Genomic DNA, 27,961 nt, shown 5'->3' on the forward strand with positions numbered 1-27,961 from the left:
GTTCACTCCCTCCACATCTGCCTTCCACACCTCTTTTACTGGTCTTTCTTCACTCACTTGTGATCTTATAAAACAGGCAACAGAGATCCAGAAGAGCATGGATGACTTCATCTCAGGTAACTGTCTACGATGTAACACTTCACCCCTAACGATACAGCACATTATGGAAGACTGCATTGTGCACAATCAGGCACACAAACAACACAGTATTCACTCTATAAAGGATTTGGGGGGGAAAACCCCACTTCCAACTGTAGTTCCTCAAGGAGACAGGACTACATCCTCACTTCCTTTCGGAGGTCAAGCCCCAAGGCACTCGCATTCAGTTTTTAAGACTGAACTCAAGATTTCTCATTACCAACTCTGATTATATTTCCTCCATCTTTAACCTCTTCAATATGAGTCAAATACTTGTGGGCACATTAGGTTGCCTGATGTACGATGATGCATCACAATACACACATCATAAAATATAAAGTTATAGCTTTTATACCCGTTCTCTTTCACCCACAATGTTTATAACCACAGAAAACACAATCAAGCCTGCTCACAGACTACGGGGTCACCCAGCTACAACTACAAAATACATAAAATCAGGACACCGATAATCAGGGAGAGCCGATAATCAGAAACTGCTCTAGTCAGTGACAGAAACAGTTCCACACTAATACAATGTAGACATCAGTCTAAGATTTATCCCAAGAGGGAGAGGAGGAGGAGGAAAGACACATAAAGCCATCATTTACACGATGCTGTAAGTTTATTTTGGTCAATGATAGTGCAACAACGAAGTGTTCTGCTCTCACTCAAGAAAGTCCTTTGCCTCAGGTCTTTTGCAGGAGACTCGCTGCCCCCAGGTAATCAGCACCAGCCACTAGACTGGCTCAGGTGGACTTCCAAAAAGATTAATGAGAAATAGGTTCTGTGCCTGACAAACTGAATATGTACAACTTTCTAAGATTGTGGAGTTGTAATAGGAAAATGGTCTTTGTGTGCATAAGGATGAACTAGAACACTACAATAACATCAGGTACGAAGTAGTAAAATGTTTGACATCTCTTCAAACAACCACAGGAAATTTGCAGGTCCCATTTGTAAACATGACTCCCTCTTCTAGCAAAACTTCACAAGTTGCAGCAGTTACATTATAGAAAAGTTTTTCCCTTTTGTCCAAACAAGTTAAGGAAAAACATTATTAATTTTGGGTCATTGGGTTTGTAGGCATTAAACAATGTTAGTTTTATGTTAAATATCTTTGTTTGCTAGATTCTCAAATTCTACTAACTTCACAAGTTGCAACAGTTACATCATACAAAAGTTTTGGTATTTTTTTAGTTTCGACCATGGGTGCATATAGCAATAGAAAATTAATTATCAATTTTGTAAATTAAAATGAAAATAAAAAATACCTTGCTACAATCTAATATGCTCATGAACAAAGTCGGTAGCATAGGATCTGGATGCCATCTTGTCGTCTGTCAATTGACGGTCTCGGTACTTCCGACAGTACCTGGTCGGGTACATTTCCTTGAAGGAAATGTTATGGAGTGGAGATACATGCATTCCTTCAAGCTGCAAGAACTTTGTATACCCCGCAAGCTGAGAGAGTGGTTGAAAAGCCCTCCAACGTCTCTCATGACGACGACAACGAGGACGATCCGGATGACATTTAATTTGCAGGTAATGATTTATTAAACACAGGTTAGGTAGGTTAGTTTGGTTTAGACAAATTAATTATCCTTTCATTTCTTCGACATCAGCATCTATCATAACAAACATGGCGTACCATTCGTCTGACACGACTTCGTTACTTACGAAATCTGTTTTAGCACCTTGTTTTTTATTTCTGCTCACAAAATTGCATATTATGTTGATACATTATAATTTCCAAAATTAATAATTAATTTTCTATTGCTATATTGCACCCATGGTCGAAACTAAAAATTGACCAAAGTTTTTCCCTTTTGTCCAAAAAAGTTAAGAAAAAACACAATTAATTTGGAGTCGATGGGCTAGTAGGCATTAAACAATGTTAGTTTCATTTTGAATATCTGTTTGTAAGATTTTGGAATTCTATCAACTTAGAAAATAACAATCTGTATTATCCTAAACATTCACTGATTAACTGCATCCCAAGACCCAAGATTACTCAGAAAAATTTCAATCACGAGTTGAATTTGTTAAACCAATTAACAACATCCCAGGACAACAAAAGGAGCAAAACTCCCTGATAAAGGGCGTAGAGATTCGGCAATAGACACTCCATGTTGGCCAGTTTGTGTAAAGAACTTAAGCAAATATCTAAATAAGCCTAGTCTATCATAACTCTAACAGTAGTGAGTAGTCACTTGATAATTTAGGAAAACTTTGAAGATTTAAACAACTTCGTAAGCCTACATTCGTGCCTTTTCAAACTACCTCTAAATATTCTATGTCCCACAAGCATGTTGGTAGCCATAGCAGTACTGTAATTTTATAAACATCACTATATTATCCTTAGTTACAAACCTGATATTCCTTCACTATCTCGCTCAAGCAAGGATACCGCTCACTTGTCCATCTGTAAAACTTTGGTACTCCCATTGTCGCTTTTGTAAAGTCACTTCTCTCTTTGCAAATGTGGTCAGGTAATAATTAAAGGTTGTTTTCAAGATATATTGTCACGTAAATCTGTCTGCATTTTAGTTTACCAAACAACTCAACTCATCAGATAGCCAATGTTTATATTCGCCTTCAATGGGGAGTGATATGTAAGCGTATTCGTTGGTTCATTCTAAATTTCGTTTGATTATAAAAATTAGGAAGTAATAATGAGTAGTTGAGACTTTGAATTAAATTAAATATCTATCAATTCGAATAATTTTATGGGTCAATATACCTGACATAAGGTTTCAAATTACAAATTACATCACCTCTCAATGGTAGAATGAATTGTCATTTTGAGATTACAATCATGTTATGTTTTAAATATTTTATTTTTTCATGAGATTACAGTCTTCTTTAAGATTATATACTAATATTTAAATCATTAGAAAGTCATTATGACCTATGTTATAATGTGCTATAATATTTTGAGTTAGTTTAAAAATGTATGGGAAATCCGTTGAGTCAGGAAACCATTCTAAGCAAAAATGAACTATATAAATTGCTTTGTTTTGCAAATGCAAAGACGATTGTCATAATAATGCGCCTTCTAATAACTTATAAAGATATTTACGGTATTTCATTTCACAACATCTGTTTATTTACATTTATTATGGTAAATTCACAACAAGGATTGCGGAACCTCTACATACAATATTACGCGTTCAAATACAATCTATAAATGAAAGATGACATTTATGCATCATGTTCCTAGGAGTCAATATATCTTTAAGAAATTAACAGTTTGATATCCCAATTAACCTTTATTCAATTATGATTCACAAATGCATATTTGGAGATGCGTTGCAATAAAATAAAAATTGAATTATACATGATGCTGGCAACTGCAGATCATCTGAGTTGCGTGGTGGGCGGTGAGGTGTAGTCTGTAGAAGACGTAAGCATGAGTGGCCGACCAAGAAGATGTGATTTGTTTATATGTTGAACATTTTGCCGGTGATACATTTACCGTGACTAATGAAACGTTAATAATATTTGCACAGGTGAATGCACTGTTTTGAGTTGAGGGCAGGGAAGTTTATGTATAATAAACACCTATTATACGAATGTCATGACCATAGGGTCAAGTTTCTGTAGTCATAGGCTTGATTGCACTAGGTAAGTTTTATTTGTGTAAAGGTTTATACGTTCCTTTGGTCTCGTAGAATGCCCTAATGATTGTATAATATAGTGTATATGTAGGATATTTTTATATTTTCTTTCAAACGTCAGTTTTATTTTGAATGATTGACAAGGGTATGAATCATTTTTTGGTTGATTCCACCATGGCAAATGGATTCATTGTATTTCAATTAATATTCAACATATTTATTTGGCAATGCAAGGGTACATTGTGCTGTGAAGGAATTTTTTTATTATCAAGTTTTTCTTTGATAAGTTCACCATTTTTTTATATAATGTATTTTATAACCAGTATTAAATCCTGTGTGCTTGGAAATAGTATTTTGCCATAGACTATAGAGGTGGTATGGGATTGTAATGTAGAGATTAAAAAGGATCAGTTTTTTTCTAATTTATTTTTATTATTGTCATTATTTTTCTTACTGTAGTTGGTAACAATACTTGGAATCTATTTACAAGTGCACACTGTTACTGTAGCACTAGATTCACAGGAATCAATTTTTCACTTCTTTCTATTTTGCATTTGAAAGATTATTTTTTCTATGGACTGGTTATATTATTTTTTCTATGGAGTGGTTATATTAGCTTACGTTGGATAATATTTAGCTATTAGACAGAGTAAATTTCATGTTAGATATATGTATTTACGGGATTCTGGAATTTTGACGATTATTACAGCGGCACAAATTATTGAAATGTTATGTTTAGGACATAAAATGTCCCAAAGAAGGTGGTAAGCATGACCTAGCCTTCAGCTACAGCGGTCTCACTAATTGCCGAACAAAACCGATAAAAGCCGAACAAACCAACAAAACCCAAACAAGGACGGTTTTTGCTCAAATGCACACTTCTATATATATATGGTTGCATTATTTGAACTATTTTCTTTAAAATGTGTGATTTCCATGTAATATGATCAAAGAGAAGTTACGTTTTTATCCAGCCCGTCCTCAATGATCATTGGTGGTATGGATCAAACTTCACTCTATTAAGTTTCTTACTATTGTGTTATTAGTGTAATAGACTGCATATAGTTGAATTATTTCAACTCTTTTCTTTAAAATGTGTGATTTTCATATAATTTGACCAAAGAGAAGTTATGTTTTTAGCTTCTGCAAAGTTACCAACTGGTGGTTACAAATTTACCGCTAGCCTGCCATCTATGTTCTGCGAGTGCAGATCATCACTGAGCGTCAGGGTTGCCAGATTGGCATATTTAATGCCAAATTTTGCATTTTTGGCATGTTTTTACTATGGCAGGAACATTTTTGGGGGGGCGTTTTTAAATACCCGGTCATGATTAGAGATCATTCTTTTACTTGTATCAAGAATTAAATGATGATGTATATGGCTGGACGAATCTTAGCTGTGGTCAGTAATTTAGCAGAGGATAAAAACGTAACTTCTTTGATCATATTACATGGAAATCACACATTTTAAAGAAAATAGTTCAAATAATGCAACTATATATGTATAGAAGTGTGCATTTGAGCAAAAACCGTCCTTGTTTGGGTTTTGTTTGGCTTTTATCGGTTTTGTTCGGTTTGTTCGGCAATTAGTGAGACCTCAGCTACAGCATCCTCCAGACACCTCAACTTAATCTTTTCTGTTGGATACTTGTGACTGATGACGGGTTCCTGCACATAGTGGTTCAACGAGAACAATGTCAGAGATGGGGCCCGTCTCCCCGTCAATGTCTTCCTGGGTGCTGACACTGGGTCTTTGGACTAGGTCCCAGGATATTTTTTCGTCAACCATTAAACTCGCGGAGAATTGACAACCAGCGACTGCTACCCTCTTCCTGCTACTTTCGTCTCGTGACAGAGAAGCAGTCCCACACTAATACAATGCAGACGTCAATCAAAGTGTTCTTCATGGAGAGATTGGGATGGCTCGAGGATTATTGCCGGCTGCTACGAGGCTGTGGGTTTTCAATTATCACAGCTCGAGACGGCAATTGATTATCACATGCTTACTATTTTGTCAAGAACATTGGGGTTATTGATGTTTGTGTCTAAACTGTATTGAAAGTAGTTTCATTTGAAGAAATGTATATCATAAGAAAATAGAATTAATTTTTGTCATCATCAATTAGGAGGATGTATTAGGGCATGTTGCTTTAAACGTGGTTCACTCGAGCAGTGTTATAGTACCAAGTTCTCATTTTCTCAGCAGCTTTGCTTGTGTGAGCTGCGGTTCACATGAGTAAAACTGGAAATAATTGTTGAGAAAACAGGGATTTGGTGCTGAAACACTGTTCATGTGAACCGTGCTTTACTTGCACACAGTCATCCATCTCCTTGGTTTCTCGGAAGAAACTTCCGTGCAGACACCCTTCCCTTTTCGAACAACTCTTGACAGGTTCGGTTGACTTGTCATAGCCACAAGTTCTGTGGACCTTCTCTTTGTCTCGTTTATTTTTGGGGACAACCATATGAGTGGGAAATATTCCACATGCACATATAGCCAGAGTTGACATTCATAGATAATGCAGTAAACAGGCCTAGATTAAGTCTCACAGAACAATCTCTTGATTTGATAAAGTCATTCCAGCATTATCCTATGATTCTGAAACATTGAGACATCTTTATGAGCCAGCATTCAATGTCCATGTCTCATAGCCATACAGCAAGACAGGAGCACTGGTATCTTGAAGATTCATATTTTAGTCTTGCATAAATATTGACAGTGTTGTATATTCTGCTTTAACCTCTTCCAATGTAGGCGTCATGAGGCGTGAGTGGGCAGACAAGGATCCCAACGTCAGCATCTTGATTATATTCATTTTGTAGGTGTAACTGAAAGATCCCTGTATTCTGTGAACTGGCCTGTGATCATGCTTTCTGTAGTTATTAATATATTCAGTGATAGAGAAAGAGTAATAAAGCTCCAGTTTTATATTCTATAATGCGAGTATTATGGTGCATCACTGAATCATTGTACATTGGGCATCTGATGCCGTGCGTGAGAATTTAACTCATATTGAAGAAGAGTGACAGACCTGTGAAGGGTTATCTGACATGACTTGCCACCCATATGCACTTCACTACCAAGGTAGGTGAGGTTTACTAAGACCTGAATACCTTCCCCACAAACAGAACTCTTATCATCCAGTAAACCTGCAAATACCAGGACCTAGGTCTTGTTCAGGAAACCTTCTTCCCTTATCTAGAGCAACATAAGGCATATGCACAGATGTCATGGCAATAAGCTCAGAACATCAGATACAAATTGTCAGCCAAAAGCACACAAATTTACCTCAGTGAGCCAGTTATGGAAATCTTTGTTCCTGCTTGCCTCTTTAAAACTTAGATTTCCTCCTATATGTATAGTATTCTGTCACATCCACAATCAAGATCTGAGTGCAGACCCTGCGATCTAAAACCAAAGTAATATAATTGCAGAGTTGGGTGGAGTGACATTCTAATGGTAAACATTACATTATTACATAGCTAGAGGAGTAACATTTGCTGGGAGTGAATATTCTTTCGTACAGAAACAGGGTTGTGCCACTGCTTAGAAGAATCGGTTGTCACACACTCTCTCACTCTCACTCTATCTCTCTCTCTCTAAAGAATGCTTCATGTCAGCTCTGTAGGGATGCCACAAGTCCCTATACTACTTACTGGATAAAGCTGAGGTAGAGTGGAATGGAACAGATTAATTGAGACGTTTTTTGGTGCTGAGCGGATGCCACGGAGATGAACCATTGTCTGGCAGTAACTTGAATAGTGGTAAAAGTGCCATTTGGTAAGAGAAGGGTCAGGAGTGTACATGGGACAGTGGCTAGCACAGGGGCGGGGGGATTGGTTATGTTGTCTGGTGCAATGCTGGTGTAATCCTTTCACTTTTATTCACAAGTTCAACAAATGTTGTCATTCCTTAGAATGGTCAGGCCAAGCAGTCTCATCTCCCATGGCTGGAATGGGGGCTTTTCCCACAACTCTCTTTTAGAGTGTATATTTTGTTGGTGATGTGTGTGATTTTGTAGAACACAGTCTTCCGTAATCTGTTGTATAGTGTGGGGTGATATGCTTTGGTTGTCTATGAAGGATATGTAATCCAGGTCTGTGGGGAAATTCTCTCTTGTGTCGGTCGTCAGGGTGAAATGTATGTTCTGGCTCCTGTTAGGCAGTTCTGTTCAGTTAAGGGAAACTTGCTGGACAGGAAATGGGGTTAAACTTTACGTAATTAACTCGCTTCCATTTACAGTGACCACCTGCTTTCATTCAGGTTTAAAGAAATTGTGATCGTCTTCAGGTTGAGACTGCCAGGAGTTTGTCCGATGGCAAGCAGGTGTGGAGTGTTGCCATGCTAGCACGTTTGTCCAGCATGTTCGCTGCCAACGAGCAAGAGGCGCACGGGCCTGGGGGTCCAGACACGTCCCCATCTCACACTAAGCCCCACACTTCCTCACAGGGTAGCACCGGGAGCCCCTGGCACTCAACACATGCGCGGCACTGTCAGGTAAGTGTTACACTTTGTTAATTATTAGATAATGGCATAATGGAATCCACATATTTTCTACATGTCTTAAATGCCTGTAGGTTGGGGAGAGAAATGGAGAAATCTTCACTCCCTTTTGTTCCCATTCCCATTCCCTGTGCTCTTTCCATTCCTAACCACAAGAGAATTGTACCAAGTTACTTCTCTGCCAGTACCTTGATACATTCCTGGTGTGTCTCTCATGGGGAACAAGTTTGTGCCTTCATCTGCACACTTCAAATCTGTCACCCATGCACTGTATCAGCTACACAGGATTTTTAATATTTATTTTTATTATTGATTATTTATTTATCTTTTACTAATTTTATTATTTTATTTATTTATTTAGCTTTTATTTATTATCAATTTACTTGTTATTATACAGGGTGTCCATAAAGTCTGGACACAGGTAAAAAATAGGTAAAAAAAACAAAACACTTTATTTTTAATCTTTATTTTTATTCAAATAACATCTTCAATATGTTTTCCATCATTTACAATGCAAATATCAATGTATTTCACAAAGTTTTCATGAACTTGATGTAATAAAATTTTGTTGCCCTCAATTTTAGCAAATTTGTCCCTAATTCACTGAGTCAAGTGCATTAAGTCTGTTATTTTTACCGAGTACACTTTCTCCTTTAGCATACCCCAGAAAAAGATATTTAATTTTTTTTATTAATTTCACTATAGATAAAAAATATATATATTTTTTTGTGTCCAGACTTTATGGATACCTTATATATATATATATGTATATATATATATCCAGTTACCCACTTCTTAATTTTGCACTCTCCTCCCTGCTGAATAGACATACCTCATACATCCAAGACCTTTACCCCATCCATCCACCTCATTCTTTATCTTCCTCTCAAATTCACTCCGTTGGCATCTGCTCTCCACACTGTTTGTCTTTCCCTGTTCATTTTTTCCATGTGCCCAAGCCACCTCACCACTCTGCTCTACTCTGACGACTCACTTTCCACCCCTGTCCATCTGCCTCACCTCCACATAGATGCTGACTAGCCAAGTGGATTAGAGCACCACTTTTTGCGGCAGAGGTTGAGGCGATGGCAGTTGGAAGCTGCCACTAGTGAGTTGGACCAAGGGTGTGGTTCCTTAAATTCCATGCTACAGAGTCCTCCGTAATGGGCACTGCCCTAGCCTCCTGATCGGGGGAGTTTGTGATTCTCAAACTTTTTTTGGCCGTGTCCCACCTAATTGCCTTTAAAATCCTGATGTTCCTCCCCCCCCCCCCCCCATGTAGTGATGTTATACAATTCTTATCATTTGAAAAATAAACTCCACTTCAGCTGAAAAAAGCATAAAACCTTGGTTTAAGACTACTTTAACCTCTTCACTCCGGGTCACATCGTACATCTGGCAGCATTAGCTGCCTGACGTGCGATGTTGCGTCATAATAATCGCATTATAAAAAATAAAGTCAGTGCTCAATCGTTTGTTCACTTTCACCCGTGAATTTTGATAACCATAGAAAATATGATGAAGCCAGTTTAGAGAGAATGGAGGTTACATAGGTACGACTACAATAAATATAATCAAGACGCCGACATCATCGCATACCCACTTGCTCCCCATGACACCTACGTAGGCATCACCATATGGAAGTGGTTAAAAGAACAAGGCATCAATGACAAATAAAAAAGAAAAATTAAGTAAAAAAAAAAAAAATTGACCTAGACTTACTCAATTGCCCCCCTTTAAAATCATATTGCCCACATGTGGGGCATATGCCCCACATTGAGAAGCACTGTGTTAAACCAAATCATACAAATTTTGCCACTCTGTCCATTTTTGTAACTCTCGCCCTATTTTTCAAACATCTTAAGCCCATTTCTGCTTCCCAAGCAGTGTTGTATAATCTTTGGTATTTGTCTTGCAGCAACACTGGATAACTCATTTAGTCACTAACTTAGGCAGAACCCTTGAACAGTTTAATCTACCTCAGATTGACAATTCGGAGAGTGTGCTGGAGAAAATTGCGGGTCTGTATGCAGAGCGCCTGTTGAGCGACATAGTGCTTGTGGTTGGGCGTCATGAGTTCCCTGCACATCGGCTCATTCTTTGTGCGTCATCAGACGTCTTCCAGGTAACAGCATGTCAGCTTGTTAGATCTGTTATGTTTTATGGATCTCGTCTGAATTTTGTTCAGTATTATTATTATTGTATATTTCCCTTCATTCACAAGGAGCTGAAATAAGAGGTTGTGTGCCTTGGTTTGGCTACCTCCCTTATGAGGAGGAAGAAGCCTGTGGTATATGGATAGGCAGGATATTATTATTCAAGCTTTTATCATTGTGATAAGGTGTGTGGAAAGGGAGTTGGGAGATAGGGTGGATGACAGAGTATTGGGATAGTTTGGACACATGGAAAGAATGAGTGAAGAGAGACTAGTAAGAGGTATGGAAGGCAGATGTGGAAGGAGTGAACATGAGGGGACGTCCTAGGATGAGATGGATAGATGGGGTGAAGGGGGCTTTGGGGAAGAGGTGAATGTCTGTTGAGGAAGGACAGGAGAGGACAGAAGACAGGGGTGAATGGAGAATGGTTTTATATGGATGCTGTTGTGGTGCATGAGGTGGAATGGGCGGGGGGATGGGGGGTGAGGTAGTATGTGTGAGAAAAATTTGATGCAGGGATTTCTCCCTATCTTCTTCTATTCTGCATGAGGGGTCAGTGAGGGGAAATCTCCTATTTAATGAAGCGGCCTTACTGTGGATGTGCTGTGTCTTGCGACACTGCCTCTGACCCAGGGCAGTGGACAAGATGCAGGGATGACCCATCATCCAGGAGGTGCCAAGAGAAGAGGAAGGGTGGAGGGAAGTGGAATATGTAAGGAATGGAATGGGTGGGAATGGTTTTTATGCCTTTTTCTTTTTGGCTACTTCCCTTGTAAGGGTGAAAAAGGCTTTGGTATATGTATGTATGTATATACCTCCCTTATAAGGGGGAAGAACCCCTTGGTATATAGATGCTATCCTTGTCACTGTCATGGTTTGTCTCTGTGGTCCAACCTGGGTGAGTGAACGTCATTGATTTGTTGTCTTTCTTGCTCGTACAGGTGATGTTGATGAACCCCAACTGGAGTGAGAGTCGGGAGCAGCGCATCGTCCTTCAGGAGGCTTCCGAGTGTGTGGGCGTCTTTGAGCTGTTCCTGCAGTACCTCTATACGGGACGAATTAACGTCTCGCACACCTCCGTCCTGCCCATCCTGGCACTCACAGACAAGTACAACGTCAAGGTACATATAGCTGAGGAAGTATTTTTATTAAGTACAAAGCATGAAATTAACAAACCATGTTCAGAAAGAGTGCTGTAGCTCAAGATTATTGCATTGACTGGTCAGTTTCTTATTTATTAGAAGTAATCCACACTTGTGTGAGTCCCAGAAGTTTTGGATTCTTTTCTAGTGGAAGGGATGATACTGTCATACATGAAAGGGAGTGGGTGGGGATGGGGGGTGAGGGAGTATGTGTGAAAAAATAATTTGACGCAGCCCAAAGTCTTCTTTTTTTCTGCATGAGGGGATGGAGAGGGGGGGGGGTCACCAATTTAATGAAGTGCCGGGCTGTGGAGCTGCTGTGTCTTGCAACACTGCTTCTGACCCAGGGCAGTTGGCGAGATGCAGGGATGACCCCTCATCCAGGAGGAGCCAAGATAAAGAAGGAGGGAGGTGGGTGGGTGGGAGTGGATTTTATGCCTTTGATTTTTGGATACCTCCCTTGTAAGGGGGGAAAAAGCCTTTGGTATATGTATGTATATATATATACAGTCGAACCTCGAATGCCCGGACCCTCGTATGACCAGTCGAGATGAACAAAGGGCAGACTTTTCGAGCAAAGTTCCCTATTTGTCCGGTAGGTGGCAGCGATGGCCGTACACGTGTACTCAAACCCGGCCCAGTCAAGCCGCCACCAGGGCTGCCGTTTCATAGAATTTTGTACCAAAACGTAGTAAAATAGCGGCATGTGGCAACTGCACAAGGACATGAGGAATTTTTTCTACATAGCTGACTGTTAAAAACATTCAAAAACTCAAACTTTTGTTTAAAAATCATAGAACTAGTTATCAAATAATAAATGGTACATCAAAATATGACTTTTATTGGTAATTGTGTTACTCATAAAATATTATACCCCAAAAGATACGTTTTTACGGTGTAGAAAAATTTTCTACGGTAAAGTTTCAGCTTTCTTTTAGCACCAGGGATGCCGTTTCGTAGAATTTTGTACCAAAACGTAGTAAAATAGCGGCATGTGGCAACTGCACAAGGACATGAGGAATTTTTCTCTACATATCAGCTGGCTGTTAAAAACATTCAAAAACTCAAACTTTTGTTTAAAAATCATAGAACTAGTTATCAAATAATAAATGGTACATCAAAATATGACTTTTATTGCTAATTGTGTTACTTATAAAATATCATACCCCAAAAGATACGTTTTTACGGTGTAGAAAAAAAATCTACTCTAAAGTTTCAGCTTTATTTTAGCAATAATAATAAAAAGAAATAATTTTTATATCTTACTGAATATGTTAGGGCATGGGGGACTTATATACATTCAAGAATAAAAAAATAAAAAAACTAGAACCAACATTTTGTCAAAGTTTGACAAGTATATCTTGCTATGAAAGTCTGCACACTCCCGAGAAAAATGTATGCCCCGGTATGGCAACACTCCCATTCTACACGGCAGTGTAGAAAACGTGGCAACCCTGGCTGCCACCACTGTCCCGCGTGCATACCTTCCGATACTTACAGTGTACGTAATAAAAAATACAGTACAGTACACTGTATGTACAGTACATTTACATGCCTGTATTACAGTTATTATTACAGAATTATTAGTATTATAGTATTATTATTATTACAGTATTGTTATTATTACAGTGTTAGAGTATTATTCTTATGTGTTTCTATGCCATATACATTACCTATACGTATACCGCTACGAAAATCTACAGGTGTTAGGGCGACATTTTCATTGACTGGACTTTTGGCATGACCGGACCGCCCTTCCCCCCCAATTAGTACGGGCTTGCGAGGTTCGACTGTATATATATATATATATATATATGTGTGTGTGTGTGTGTGTGTGTACATATATATATTCTTTTTCATTAATTTCTGGAGTGAACACTGGGGTAGGAGGGGAAAAGGCAGAAAAGTGCTGTGTGTACATCATATTTATGCAGGAATTGAAGTAATTGTGTTTGTGATGTTGATGTTTATTTGTATTATGTTCAGGGTATTTTTGTGTTAGAATATTTTCAGAAGTATGTAGGTGTATGTTGACTGCATCCCCAACATATTTCAGTATGTGTTTGTAAATGTGGCCGTAGAAGGTGGATAAAGTATAGCATGGTTTGCACTTCATAGATGTCTGTGAGAAGTCATGGGTTTTGTGTATATAGGACATTCATGTAGGCCTGGGTTGGTTTTTTGTTGACTAAATGATTTAAGTGTGAACATTATATAGAAATGGAGGGACTGCAAGAGACCATAAGGCCTATGCTTGGCAGTTTCACGTCCTTTACCACTGTCATCCCTATCCATAAAGCTATCTAATCTACTCTTAACCCATTAAACTCCGATGACAAGATTCTTGTCATTTGGTCAAATAAAACAAAAAATCATAAAACACCAAAATGTTTGATCAAACACCAGAAGAAGCGAGGACTGACGTCATATTTTTCTGGTGCTGTTTGATCAAACATTTTGGTGTTTTATGATTTTTTGTTTTATTTGACCAAATGACAAGAATCTTGTCATCGGAGTTTAATGGGTTAAAACAACCCATTGTTTCAGTGCTCACTACATGATTACTAAGTCTATTCCATTAATTAACCACTGTTGGTAAACCAGTTCTTCCCTATTTCCTTCGTAAACCTTGGCTTGTGATTCGCAGGACCTGATCGAGACATGTTGTTCGTACATGCGACGTCACGTCGTGTCGGCGTCGCAGCAGAACCAGTTGATACCGTGGTTGCAGTATACCAGTGCCTGTGGACATGCGCAGGTGGCACGCATTTGTATGAACCATCTGCTGTGGAACTTTGAGCAGGTGGCCGCTAGTGAGGACTTTGCCACGTGCGACCTGGATCTCCTCACCACCGTCCTCTCGCAGAATGACCTCGTGGTGCATGACGAAATGACCCTTTACAAGTTAGTATCCTTAGTCTACTACCTCCTTGGTCCACTGGTAATTTGTTTGCCTTTGTGACGTGTAACTGCCATCTTGTCACGCTTGTTCCCCAACCTGCCAAGAAATATAAAAAACACCCAAACACCTATATCACACACAAATACTCTCTTCTCTTCCTCCAAAACCACCAAATACCAGCCTCCGGAAACATATTCATAATCACAAATCACTCACTGCTCCATTAACACACTAAAAGACAAAATATTGCTGCATGCCAGACCCCCTGATATCCATCCCTGTGAATCCTCTCTCCCATGAAAGGACAGAGTCCACCTGGCCAGACTGCGGTGCGGCCACCACCCAGCAGCCCTTCTAAGCTACCAGAAGAGAGTGGATGACTGCATTGTGGACAAATGCTCAGGATGTAACACTTCACCCCATACTATTTAATACATCATGGAAGACTGCATTATACACAATCATGCATGCAAGCAACACAACATACACTCCATAAAGGATTTGTGGGAAAACCCCATTTCGGCCATGGCATTCCTTGGGGAGATGGGACTGCTTGGACAGACAGTCTAGGGAACAACAACAACCTGCTAAATGCTCATGCTGCCATAAGTTGGAATAGTATTTTTTCTGTGACTTTGTGCTGCTCGTCTTTATTAGGCACGGCAAACCGTCCTATTTCGTGTAATTAATATTCGTGTTTCAGTTATGCGGTGCAGTGGTTGCAGCAGCAGGAAGAACGCATGGCCCATCCAAGCCCGGCCACTACACCCGGAGAACACTTCTACTACTATCACCACCATCAGCAACACCCTCCTCCTCAGCACTTCCCTCCCACTACGGAACCTCACGCCAACCAGGGCACTTCGCCTTCGGACTCCTTCCATTTCCAGCACCGACTCATGACCTCACCTGCCCTGACCCGCGCAACCACCACCACCATTTCAACCACCACTGCTACAATAAGTGCCACCACCAGTACTTCTACAACTACGAATGTCTCCATTCCATCGTCTATCACCACCACCACACCTAGTTCCAGCATACCTCCACCACCACCGCCTCCACCGCCACCTCCCCCGTACCATAGCACAGTTGGTGTAACGCCATCCCTAAGCAGAGCTTCCTTACGCCGGGAGTCGACATCCAGCCTGTCGAATAGCAGTGACCGCATCGAATGGCTCACGTATGAGGTGCGTTCATGTCACGTACCTTCAACCTTTCGTTACAGTGATACACATGCCAAATATTTTTATTCAGTTGAAGTGAGACCATATTAATCACTTTTCTTTGCTGATGCCCCTTAAAGAATTAATTCAGGCTAATCCCAAAATGTGGGAGGTTTTGATTATGGCAGTGGGAGGTGTTGGGAGAATGGCTGTAATGATACAGAGTGTGTTGAGAAAGATGACAGTTTGTAAGGCACCTGGGTTAGATGGTTATCATGGGGAATATCTAAGCAAAGGGAGTGTTATGGTGGAATAACTGGGGAGAATGTTTAATGTGTGTCTATGGAAGTGATACACAGTACAAAGGAAGAGGGAACAAGTACGATGGTAGTTTTAGGAGGATCAGTCTATTAAATGTAGTCAGTAAAGTGTATTAATTGAGAGGATTAGGAGGGAGACAGAGAGAGTAATTGGGGAGGAGCATTGTGTGTAAAAGAAGGCGATAAAAGTTTCTGTGGTATGGGAAAACCCAAGAAGTTTTTGGTGAAGGGTAAAGATACCAAGATTTTCATCTATTTCACCCCTTCGATATAATGATGCCTACGTAGGCGTCATAAGGAGCAAGTGGGTACGCAAGGATGCCAATGTCGGCGTCTTGATTATATTTATTGTAGTTGTACCTGCGGGATCCCCATACTCTGTAAACTGGCTTCATCATATTTTCTATGGTTATCAAAATTCACGGGTGAAAGAGAGAACGAGCAATACAGCGGTGATTTTATTTTTAATAATGCGAGTATTATGATGCAACATCGCACGTCTGACAGCTAATGCTGCCCGTGAGATTTTGGCCCAGAGTGAAGGGGTTAACTGTACTAGGGAGGTAGCCAAATTCAAAAGCACTCCCACCCATTCCACTCCCATCCACCACCCTTTCCTCCCTCTCATCTTAGCTCTTTGTGGATGACATGTCATCCCTGTATCCTGCCCAATGCCCTGGGTCAGAACCATTGCAGCAGGACAGCACATGCACAGCAAGGCCACTTCACTTATTCAGTAACCCCCTGCCTCTCCGTCCCCTCATGCAGAAAAAGGGAAGACAGGGAGAAATTCCTCTCAGTTGCATCAAGATAACATTCACACACAACCACTCCCTAATCCACCCCCTCCTAGGCTTTCATATTTTTGAAAAGGGTCAATGAAAGTAAAAAAAGATGTTTAGAAAGAAATTGAGAGGAATAGGAGGTGAATCAAGTAGAGAAGAAAAGGTGAAAGGTGCAGATGGAGAGATGATGATGGAAGAGATGGCAGAAAGAGGAAGATGGCCAGAGTATTTTAGGGAGTTGCTAAATATAAAGGAGGATAGGGAGGGAAAGGTAGTCGCAGTGGGAAGCACTAAGAAAATGACCGTAATGAGTGAGGAAAATGAAGGAGAAATAAAGAAAGATGAGGTGAAGGCAGTTGCTAAGATGATGAGAGCAGGTAAAGCACCTGGGTTGGATGGGTGTCGTGCAGAGTGTCTAAAAAAAGGGAGGTACAGTGATGGTGGAGCGGCTGGTGAGGTTGTTTAAAAGAGGGTGGAGTGCTGAAGGACTGGAGAAGTGCTTGTATAGCTCCACTTTACAAGAGAAAAGGGGACAAGTGTGAGTGTAGTAGTTTCAGACGGATCAGTTTGTAATATAGAAGGCTTATGGGAGGGTTTTGATTGAGAAGATTAGAAGAGGAAAAGAGAGTAATTGGTAAGGAACATTGTGGGTTTAGGACAGGTAGGAGTTGTGTAGATCAGATTTTTGTGATAAGATATGTGAGAAAGCTTTAGGAAATAAGGATGTTTTTTGGGCCTTTATGGATTTGGAAAAGGCTTAACAGAGTAGACAGGCACTGTGGGAGGTATTGCAAGATATATGGGACATACATACATACATATACCAAGGCTTTTTCCCCCTTCCAAGGGAGGTAGCCACAAAGGGAAAGGCATAAAAACACTCCCACCCATTTCATCCCTAAATACACTCCACACCCCTCCCACCCTTCCTCTCATCTGAGCACCTCCTGGATGACGGGTCATCCCTGAACCCTGCCCACCGCCCTGGATGACGGGTCATCCCTGAACCCTGCCCACCGCCCTGGGTCAGAAGCAGTGTCGCAAGACACAGTACATCCACAGCAAGGCCGCTTCATTTAATCGGCGACCCCCCCTCTCCGTCCCCCTTTGCATATAAGGAGAGGACGGGGAGAAATCCCTTCGGGCTGCGTCGAAATTTACTCACACATACTACCCCCCCCCCCACCCCCCCGCCCATTCCACCTCATGCAGTCACAACATCATCCATATACAACCATTCTCCACTCACCTCTGTCTTCCGTCCTCTCCCTTCCTTCCTCAACAGACATTCCCCTCTTCCCCAAAGCCCCCTTCACCCCATCCATCCACCTCATCCTAGGACGTCCCCTCATGTTCACTCCCTCCACATCTGCCTTCCATACCTCCTTTACTAGTCTTTCTTCACTCATTCTTTCCATGTGTCCAAACCATCCTAATATTCTTTCATCAACCCTCTCTCCCAAATCCTTTTTCACCCCTGTTCTCCTCCTCACCTCCTCATTTCTCACTCTATCTAGCCTAGTAACCCCCACCATACTTCTCAGACACCTCATCTCAAACACATTCAAACTCCTTCTCTCTTCTTCTCTTATGTTCCACGTTTCTGCCCCATACAGTGCTGTTGGCACAATCACTCCTTCATACAGTCTCCTCTTCGCATCCATTCCCAAATGTCTATTTCTCATTACACTCTTTAAACCACCAAGGCATTTACTCGCTTCTCTCAATCTACATTCTACCTCCACCTTCACTCCACCTTTTCCTGCTACACTTGCACCCAAGTATCTAAAACTATCCACTTCCTCCAGTTGCTCTCCCTTAATGTTCACTTCCAGTCTACTGCCACTTTCACCCCTTGTACATCTCATCACCTTACTTTTACCCACATTTATCTTTAGCTTTCTTCTATCACATACTCTCCCAAACTCTGCCACCAGCTTCCTCAATCCCTCCTCTGACCCTGCCACAAGCGCAGTGTCGTCCGCAAACAACAGCTGGCTCACCTCCCACTTTTCTCCATTTTCTTTAACCATCTCCAATCCCTGACTCACTACCCTAGCATTCACCTCTCGCACCACCCCATCCATGTATAAGTTGAACAGCCAGGGCGACATAACGCATCCTTGACGAAGTCCCACCTTTACTTCAAACCACTCACTCTCTCCATTTCCAATCCTAACACATGCTCTACTACTCACATAAAAACTCTTGACAGCTCCCAAAAGCTTTCCTCCTATCCCATAAATCTGCATAACCTCCCACAGTGCCTTTCTGTCTACCCTATCATAAGCCTTTTCCAGATCCATAAAAGCCCAAAAAACATCCTTCCCCTTTCCTATAGCTTTCTCACATATCTGTCTTACCACAAAGATCTGATCTACACAACCTCTACCCGTCCTAAATCCACACTGTTCCTCACCAATTACTCCTTCTGTTCCTCTCCTAATCCTCTCAATTAAGATTCTCCCATACGCCTTCCCTACTACACTCAACAGGCTAATCCCTCTGAAATTACTACATTCACACTTGTCCCCTTTTCCCTTGTAAAGAGGAACTATACAGGCACTACTCCAGTCCTCCGGTACTCTACCCTCTCTCCAGCAAACATTAAATAATCTCACCAACCAGTCCACCATCACTGAACCTCCCTTTTTCAGACATTCTGCATGACATCCATCCAGACCAGGTGCCTTACCTGCTTTCATCATCTTTACAACTGCCTTCACCTCATCCTTCCTTATTTCTCCTCCATTCTCCTCACTCATCACTCTCATTTTCTTCGTATTTCCCACTGCAGCTATCTTTCCTTCCCTATCCTCCTTCACATTCAGCAACTCCCTAAAATATTCTGCCCATCTTCCCCTCACTGCCATCTCTTCCATTATCAACTCTCCATCTGTACCTTTTACCTTTTCTTCCCTACTTGATTCGCCTCCTCTTCCTCTCTTAATTTCTTTCCAAAACATCTTTTTATTACTTTCAAAATTTTCTGTCATACTCCTACCCCATTTCACATCTGCTCTCCTCTTTGCCTCCTTTACCTTTTGCTTTACTTCTCTTTTCTTTTCTTTGTACGTCTCATATGACTCCCCTGTCCTCTTTTGTAACCAATCTGTGAATGCTCGCTTCTTCTCTTCTACAACCTTCTTTGGTTGAAGAAAGAAGAAAGTTATTAAGAGCAGTCAAGAATTTTTACAAGAGAAGTAGAGCCTGTGTTAGAATTAGAAATGGAGAGAGTGAGTGGTTTGAGGTAAAGGTGGGACTTTGCCAGGGATGTGCTATGCCATCATGGCTGTTCAATTTATACATGGATGGGGTGGTGTGAGAGGTAAACGTAAGGGTAATGAGTCAGGGATTGAAGATAGTTAAAGAAAATGGAGAAAAGTGGGAGATAAGCTAGTTATTTTGCTAACAACCCTGCACTTGTACCAGGATCAGAGGGATTAAGGAAGTTAATGACAGAGTTTGGGAAGGTGTGCGAAAGAAGGATGGTAAAGATAAATGTGAGTAAAAGTAAGGTAATGAGATGTACAAGGAGAGAATGTGGCAGCAAATTTGAAGTGAGTATTAAGGGAGAGCAACTGGAGGAAGTGGATAGTTATAGATACTTAGGTGCGAATGTGTCAAGAAAGGGAGTGGAGATGAAGGCAGAATGTAGATTGAGAGAAGCGAGTAAATGCCTTAAGGGATTGAAAAGTGTAATGTGAAATAGACATTTGGGAATGGATGCTAAGAGGAGATTTTATGAAGGGGTTATTGTGCAGAAACATGGAACATAAGAGAGGAGGAGATTGAATATGTTTTGAGATGAAATGCCTGAGAAGCACAGTAAGGGTTACTAGATTGAATAGAGTGAGAAACAAAGAGGTGAGGAGGAGAGTGGGGGTGGAAAGGGAATTGGGATAAAGGGTTGATGAATGAGTATTGGGATGGCCTGGACACATGGAAAGAATGAGTGAAGAAAGATTAGTAAAAGAGGTGTGGAGGGAGTGAACATGAGGGGGCGACCAAGGAAGATATGGATAGACGGGGTAGAAGGGGCATTGGGAAAGAGGGGAATGTCTGTTGAGTAAGGGAGAAGATAGAGGTGAGTGGGGAATGGTTGTGTATGGATGATGCTGTGATGCATGGAAGAGAGTGGGTGGGGGATAGGGTGTGTGAGGGAGTAAGTGTGAATGATATTTTGATGAAGCCCGAAGGGATTTCTCCCCGTCTTCTCTTTTTCTGTATGAGGGGACGGAGAGGAGGGTGTCGCCGATTAAATGAAGCGGCCTTGCTATGGATGTGCTGTGTCTTGCTGCATTGCTTCTGATCCGGGGCAGTGGGCAAGATGCAGGGATGACCCGTCATCCAGATGGAGCCAATATAAGAGGGAGGGAGGGGAGTGGAGTATGTGGGGATGGAATGGGTGGGAGTGGATTTTATGCCTTTGTTTTTTGGCCACCTCCCTTGTAAGGGGGGAAGAAGCCATTGTTACACGTATGTATGCCTATGACATGGTAGGTAGGTATTATGGAGTGTTTTGCAGATGTATATGGTAGGAGGAAATCTGTTGAGGGCAATTGAGTTTTTACATTAGCAGAGCTTGTATGAGGATTGAGAATAGAGTGAATGGGTTTAGGTAAAGGTGGGGCTGCTCCAGGGTTGTGTAATGTCACCGTGGTTGTTCAGTGTGGGAGTGGAGAGGGAGTTAAACAGGAGAGTGGTGTGGAGTTGAAGAGTGAGAGAGAAGTGGGAGGTGAGCCAGGTGTTTGTAGACGACACTGTTTGTGGTCGAGTGTGAGGATGGACTGGAGCAGTTGTTCATAGAGTTTATGAGGGTGTGCGAAAAGAGAAAGCTGAAAGTAAGTGTGGACAAAGGTAAGGTGATGAGATCTGTTATGAGTGATGATGGTGGTAGGTTGAAGTGAAAGGCTTTAGGAAGTGAGGAACTTAAAATTTTTGAGGTCATAGGTGGCAGCAAATTGAGTAATGGAGATGGAGGTGAATTATAGTAAAAAGGAGTTAACTATCTTAGTCAATCTAGCAATGCCTTGAATTTTGCTTCATGGATAATCTGCAGACCTGGCTAGCTGGCAACAGTCCTTGGGACCATTGCTAACTGAGACAAGAGTGAGGGGATTAAGGATTCCAACTCTGTTTTTTGCTCTTACAAAGGCACAAGAGGGTGGATGGAGTGCAGGGAACCTTGGGTACAAAGGGAACATCCGTTGAGTAGAGATTGATTGTGAATGGCTGAGGCATTGACATCCTGAGGGGATTTCTCCTCATCCACTGCATGATTCCTCGAGTGAATGAGGCAGGAGGGTCAACTTGTAATGAAGTAGTGGAGATAAACTAGCTTCAGCTGTTGAGGTGCTGCGTCTTGCTGCATTGCTTCTGACGCAAGGAGGGAAGACTCTTTGTCCGCAAGGAGCTCAAATGAGAAAGAAAGAAATTTAGGACGAGTGAACGATGGGTGTATGCCTTGAATTGGCCACCCCGCCATTATTAGAGGGAAAAGGGTTTTGGTATATGTGTTATACACGTCTTTGTATAACTCATATTCTGCCTCCTTCACCTTCCTCCTCCTTCCCCCATGTCCTCACCACACATGTTAATAAAACTTTCTAAAACTGAAATCAACAACAATCTTGTACCACATTCAGGTCATGAAGTACGTACGGTTCCCCATGATGACCCCACGGCAACTGGCTGACCTGCTGCTGGTACCTCTCACCATCCGCTACAAAGAATTCTTTGTCACCCGAATGGCCATTGGTATGTCCTTCCATTCAGGTAAGTTGTGTTTGGTTGAAAGTCTTTCTCCTTGTGAAGAAGTTGGGTCTTAGTTATACGTGAGAGCATGTGATGTGAATTCTGTTACTATTGTATCAATCTGCGTAGGCCACAGGTCTTGTGCAAGAGAGACCACCAGGGGTAACAGATTGATTGACTGATTGTTTCTATTGGAGATTTTGTTTTGCCAGCCATGAGAAGGGTTACTTCAGAATAGGTTCTCAGCATTTATGGTACTACTGTGAACACCTGTACCTGACCAGTGACAACCTATCAGAACAAGTAGTTTAACATTGACTATTCACGAACTGTGTTTATTTGTGCCATGGGTCATAACAGTGGGATAGTTCTTGGTTGCAGAAATTGGGTTAGGAGACCCGCTTATTTTGCATCCCAAATTTGACCATTTTGGTTGTGGATATACGGTCAGGATATCGATGATCGTGTTAATCTTAACCCTCATCATCATGGAGGAAGCTCACTGGCTGAGTGGGTTAGTGTATCGTTACTTGTGGTGAAGGTCAAGGAGGGGATGGCGGTTCCAACCCTGCCTCCGGTGAGGGGTATCATCCTAATGTCCTGATAGCAGTGAGATTGCAACGTTAAACCAAATGGTTGTCATTGTGGAACCAACATGATTGGTGCCACCTTAGTATTTATATCTTATCTCTGTCAGGTATGACGTAGCCCTGCCATCAAATATATGATGGCTAGTCAATAGAGTGTTCATAGTTCTGTGAAAGGAAGAGAGCATTTTAACAGTTTTCCATATTTTGTTTATCCATTCTGACCCAGGGCAGTGGGTAGGATACAGGGATGAGCCATCATCCATGAGGAGCTAAGATGAGAGGGAGGAAAGGGTGGTGGATGGGAGTGGGTACTTGTCTTTTGACTTTGCTACTTTCTTTATAAGGGAGGGGGAGCCTTAGGTATGTAGATAGATGTTTGGTTCAACAGTGTCTCTCCATTGTCTCGACTTCTCTCTTTTCCTTCTCTCTCCTCTTTCTCTTCCTTTTTTTTTCTCCCCCCCTCTCCCCACTTATTACCTAACAAGCCCCCCACCCCCCATAGTGCCTTATAGATACAATCCAAATGAATCTATTGTACATTGCTGCATACATAAACCTATCCTCATGTTGTTATAGCATGTAGGTAGTTTCGTAGCTCTTGTAGACAGTTTTGTTTGGTTGAGAGGTGGACTTTATGTGCTTGGTGGTTTGCAAATTGAGATCCCTTTCATTTGAAGCTACTTTGCTAAGCAGATCCGGGACGGGATATTATTCCACTGAGCAGAAGCTGGCATAGAAATTGTATATAATCATGTGCAGGAATTCACTTCTGATATGCAAATGTGTTGTTTTTAATCTTGGTAACACTAAATGATCCAGCATTAGCAGCATGTAAGGAGATTCTTTTAGTGTTCATAAAAATATCCATCAGTGATTTTTGTTCTCCATATCACCATGTGATGCAGTATAGTTGCAGTATGTAATGATGCTGAGAGGTGTAAAGGATTCAGGTCGGGGGATATAAATACGTATGACAAATCTAATACAAGATTTGCTTCACCTCATTACAGGGCAATGGGAACGTGTTAAAGAAGTCTTAGCAGATCCAGACGGAGCAAGCAGTCTACTGTTTACACCACGGCTGTACACCGCAGAACAGTGGAGTGCGGGGCTGAGCGTGGACAATTTACCCGCTCTTCCACCCTACCACACACGTACACTGGTCTTCTCGACCCCAGCCTCTGCCTCCGAACTTGACTGTGATTCGCAACTAGAGTGGATTGTTGAGCTTTATCCTAAGGTAAGTGTTGTCAAGGGGCCGTGTTAATTAGAAAGGTGAGGTTGATAGCCAGCAATGACTCGACACTTTCCCTCTTTTCCCCTAACATTCAAAACCACTATTTCCCATTAAGAAAGGTGGCTAAACATTAGAAAAGAAAATCCCCACCCCTTTCAGCCCCATTGCACACTTCCCTTTCATTATTATTTATTATTATTATTATTATTATTATTTTTTTTTTTTTAAGCTGTTCAATTTATACATGAATGGGTGGTGCAAGGGTCAGGGATTGGAGATAGTCAAAGAAAATGGAGAAAAATGGGAGATAAGCCAGCTGTTTGCTGACAACACTGCCCTTGTAGCAGGATCAGAGGAGGGATTGAGGAAATTAGTGACAGAGCTTGGGAAGGTGTGCAAATGAAGGAAGTTGAAGATAGATGTGGGTAAAAGTAAGGTGATGAGATGTACAAGGGGAGAAAAAGGCCGCAGGCTGGAAGTGAGTATTAAGGGAGATAAGACTGGAGGAAGTGGATAGTTTGAGATACTTGGGTGCAAATGTGGCAGGAAAGGGAGGAGTGGAGGTGGAGGTAGAATGTAGATTGAGAGAAGCTAGTAAATGCCTTGGGGGGGGCGGTTAAAGTGTAATGAGGAATAGATATTTGGGAATGGATGCTAAGAGGAGGTTATATGGAGCAGTGATTGTGCCGACAGCACTGTATGGAGCAGAAACATGGATCTTAAGAGAGAAGGAGTTTGAGTGTGTTTTAGATGAGGTGTCTGAAAAGTATGATAGAGGTTACTAGGCTGGATAGAGTGAGAAATGAGGTGAGGAGGAGAACAGGGGTGGAAAGGGAGTTGGGAGATAGGGTTGATGAAAGAGTATTGGGATGGTTTGGACACATGGAAAGAATGAATGAAGAAAGAATAGTAAAAGAGGTGTGGAAGGAGAACATGAGGGGTCGACCTAGGATGTGATGGATGGATGGGGTAAAAAGGGCATTGGGGAAGAGGGGAATGTCTGTTGAGGAAGGAAGGGAGAAGATAGGGGTGAGTGGGGAATGGTTGTGTATGGATGATGCTGTGATGCATGACGGGGAGTGGGTGGGGAATGGGCGGGGAGAGTATGTGTAAGAAATAAATTGATGCAGCCTGAAGGGATATCTCTCAGTCTTCTTTTTTGCATGAGGGGACGGAGAGGGGGGGTAACTGAATTTATGAAGTGGCCTTGCTGTGAATGTGCTGTCTTGCAACACTGCTTCTGACCCAAGGCAGTGAGCAAGATGCAGGGATGACCCGTCATCCAGGAGGTGCCAAGATAAGAGGGTGGAGGGGAATGGAGTATGTAGGGGATGGAATGGGTGGGAGTGATTTTTATGCCTTTGTTTTTTGGCTACCTCCCTTATAAAAGGGGGGAAGCCTTTGGTGTATGTATGTATTTATTTATTCTAGCAATACTGGCCTTTATGAGTCTTATAAGTAACATTATGTGTGGTACATACATACATACATATACCAAGGATTTTTTCCCCTTTCAAGGGAGGTAACCATAAAGAAAAAGGCATAAAATCATTCCCACCCATTCCATCCCTGAATACACTCCACTCCCCCCCACCCTTCTTCTTATCTTAGCACCTCCTGGATGATGGGTCATCCCTGCACTTTGTCCACTGCCCTGGGTTAGAGGCAGTGTCGCAAGTCACAGCACATCCACAGCAAGGCTGCTTCAACCCCCCCCCCCTCTCCATCCCCCCATGCATAAAAGGAGAAGATGGGGAGAAATCCCTTCGGGCTGTGTCAAATTTTGCTCACACATACTACCTCACCCCCCATCCCCCCACCCATTCCACCTCATGCATCACAACACCATCCATATACAACCATTTTCCATTCACTCCTCTCCCGTCTTTCCTCAACAGACATTCCCCTCTCCCCAAAGCCCCCTTCACCCCATTTATCCACCTCATCCTAGGACGTCCCCTCATGTTCACTCCCTCCACATCTGCCTTCCATACCTCTTTTATTAGTCTTTCTTCACTCATTCTTTCCATGTGTCCAAACCATCCCAATACTCTTTCATCAACCCTATCTCCCAACTCCCTTTTCACCCCTATTCTCCTCCTCACCTCTTCATTTTTCACTCTATCTAGCCTAGTAACCCCATCATACTTCTCAGACACCTCATCTCAAACACATTCAAACTCCTCTCTTCCTCTCTTATGTTCCATGTTTCTGCCCCATACAGTGCTATTGGCACAATCCTTCATACAGTCTCCTCTTAGCATCCATTCCCGAATGTCTATTCCTCACTACACTTTTTAATCCACCAAGGCATTTACTTGCTTCTCTCAATCTACATTCTGCCTCCACCTCCACCTTTTCCTGCCACTTTTGCACCCAAGTATCTAAAACTATCCACTTCCTCCAGTTTCTCTCCCTTAATGCTCACTTCCAGTCTGCTGCCACTTTCACCCCTTGTACATCTCATCACCTTACTTTTACCCACATTTATCTTCAGCTTTCTTCTTTCACACACTCTCCCAAACTCTGTCACCAACTTACTCAATCTCTCCTCCGATCCTGCCACAAGCGCAGTGTCATCTGGAAACAACAGCTGGCTCACCTCCCACTTTTCTCCATTTTCTTTAACCATCTCCAATCCCTGACCCACCACCCTTGCATTTACCTCTCTCACCACCCCATCCATGTACAAGTTGAACAGCCAGGGCGACATAACGCATCCCTGATGAAGCCCCATCTTTACCATGAACCACTGACTCTCCATTTCTAATCCTGACACATGCTCTACTATTGTAAAATCTCTTGACAGCTCCTAGAAGCTTTCCTCTTATCCCGTATATCTGTAAAACCTCCCACATTGCCTTTCTGTCTACCCAGTCGTAAGCCTTTCCCAGATCCATGAAAGCCCAAAAAACATCCTTTCCCTTTCCTATAGCTTTCTCACATATCTGTCTTACCACAAAAATCTGATCTACACAACCTCTACCCGTCCTAAATCCACACTGTTCCTCACCAATTACTCCTTCTGTTCCTCTCCTAATCCTCTCAATCAAGATCCCCCATAAGCCTTCCCATACATACATATACCAAGGCTTTTTCCCCCTTCCAAGGGAGGTAGCCAAAAAGGGAAAGGCATAAAAACACTCCCACCCATTTCATCTCCAAATACACTCCACACCCCTCCCACCCTTCCTCTCATCTGAGCACCTCCTGGATGACGGGTCATCCCTGCACCCCGCCCACCGCCCTGGGTCAGAAGCAGTGTCGCAAGACACAGTACATCCACAGCAAGGCCGCTTCATTTAATCGGCGACCCCCCTCTCCGTCCCCCTTTGCATATAAGGAGAGGACGGGGAGAAATCCCTTCGGGCTGCGTCAAAATTTACTCACACATACTACCCCACCCCCCACCCCCCGCCCATTCCTCCTCATGCAATCACAACATCATCCATATACAACCATTCTCCACTTACCTCTGTCTTCCGTCCTCTCCCTTCCTTCCTCAACAGACATTCCCCTCTTCCCCAAAGCCCCCTTCACCCCATCCATCCACCTCATCCTAGGACGTCCCCTCATGTTCACTCCCTCCACATCTGCCTTCCATACCTCTTTTACTAGTCTTTCTTCACTCATTCTTTCCATGTGTC

At 42.0% G+C, this 27,961-nt stretch overlaps 2 protein-coding genes across 9 annotated transcripts in view; one reads left to right on the forward strand and one right to left on the reverse strand.

The window, feature by feature from the left end:
- LOC143031092 (5'-3' exoribonuclease 1-like) overlaps positions 1-2,763 on the reverse strand; it is an 82,201-nt gene extending 79,438 nt beyond the window's left edge. For both annotated transcript variants that reach the window (XM_076194511.1, XM_076194510.1), the window contains exon 1: positions 2,509-2,763. In XM_076194511.1, the coding sequence (XP_076050626.1) occupies positions 2,509-2,583 (75 nt within the window). In that variant the 5' untranslated portion in view covers positions 2,584-2,763. The remainder of the gene's footprint in view (positions 1-2,508) is intronic.
- A 726-nt stretch (positions 2,764-3,489) lies between these two features.
- Positions 3,490-27,961, forward strand: part of LOC143031094 (uncharacterized) — a 36,946-nt gene continuing 12,474 nt past the window's right edge. For 2 of the 7 annotated variants that reach the window (XM_076194517.1, XM_076194521.1), the window contains exons 1-8: positions 3,490-3,647; positions 8,047-8,253; positions 10,229-10,384; positions 11,357-11,536; positions 14,205-14,461; positions 15,163-15,649; positions 22,379-22,508; positions 24,088-24,317. In XM_076194517.1, coding sequence (XP_076050632.1) covers positions 8,098-8,253; positions 10,229-10,384; positions 11,357-11,536; positions 14,205-14,461; positions 15,163-15,649; positions 22,379-22,508; positions 24,088-24,317 — 1,596 coding nt within the window. In that variant the 5' untranslated portion in view covers positions 3,490-3,647; positions 8,047-8,097. Of the gene's footprint in view, positions 3,763-8,021; positions 8,254-10,228; positions 10,385-11,356; positions 11,537-14,204; positions 14,462-15,162; positions 15,650-22,378; positions 22,509-24,087; positions 24,318-27,961 lie in introns of those variants that run through there. The other 5 variants (XM_076194522.1, XM_076194520.1, XM_076194523.1 and 2 more) reach the window with 5 other exon arrangements.

This window comes from Oratosquilla oratoria, chromosome 12 (genome assembly GCF_046742065.1).
Source record: "Oratosquilla oratoria isolate Oo_2021 chromosome 12, ASM4674206v1, whole genome shotgun sequence".
In the NCBI taxonomy this organism is placed as follows: domain Eukaryota; kingdom Metazoa; phylum Arthropoda; class Malacostraca; order Stomatopoda; family Squillidae; genus Oratosquilla; species Oratosquilla oratoria.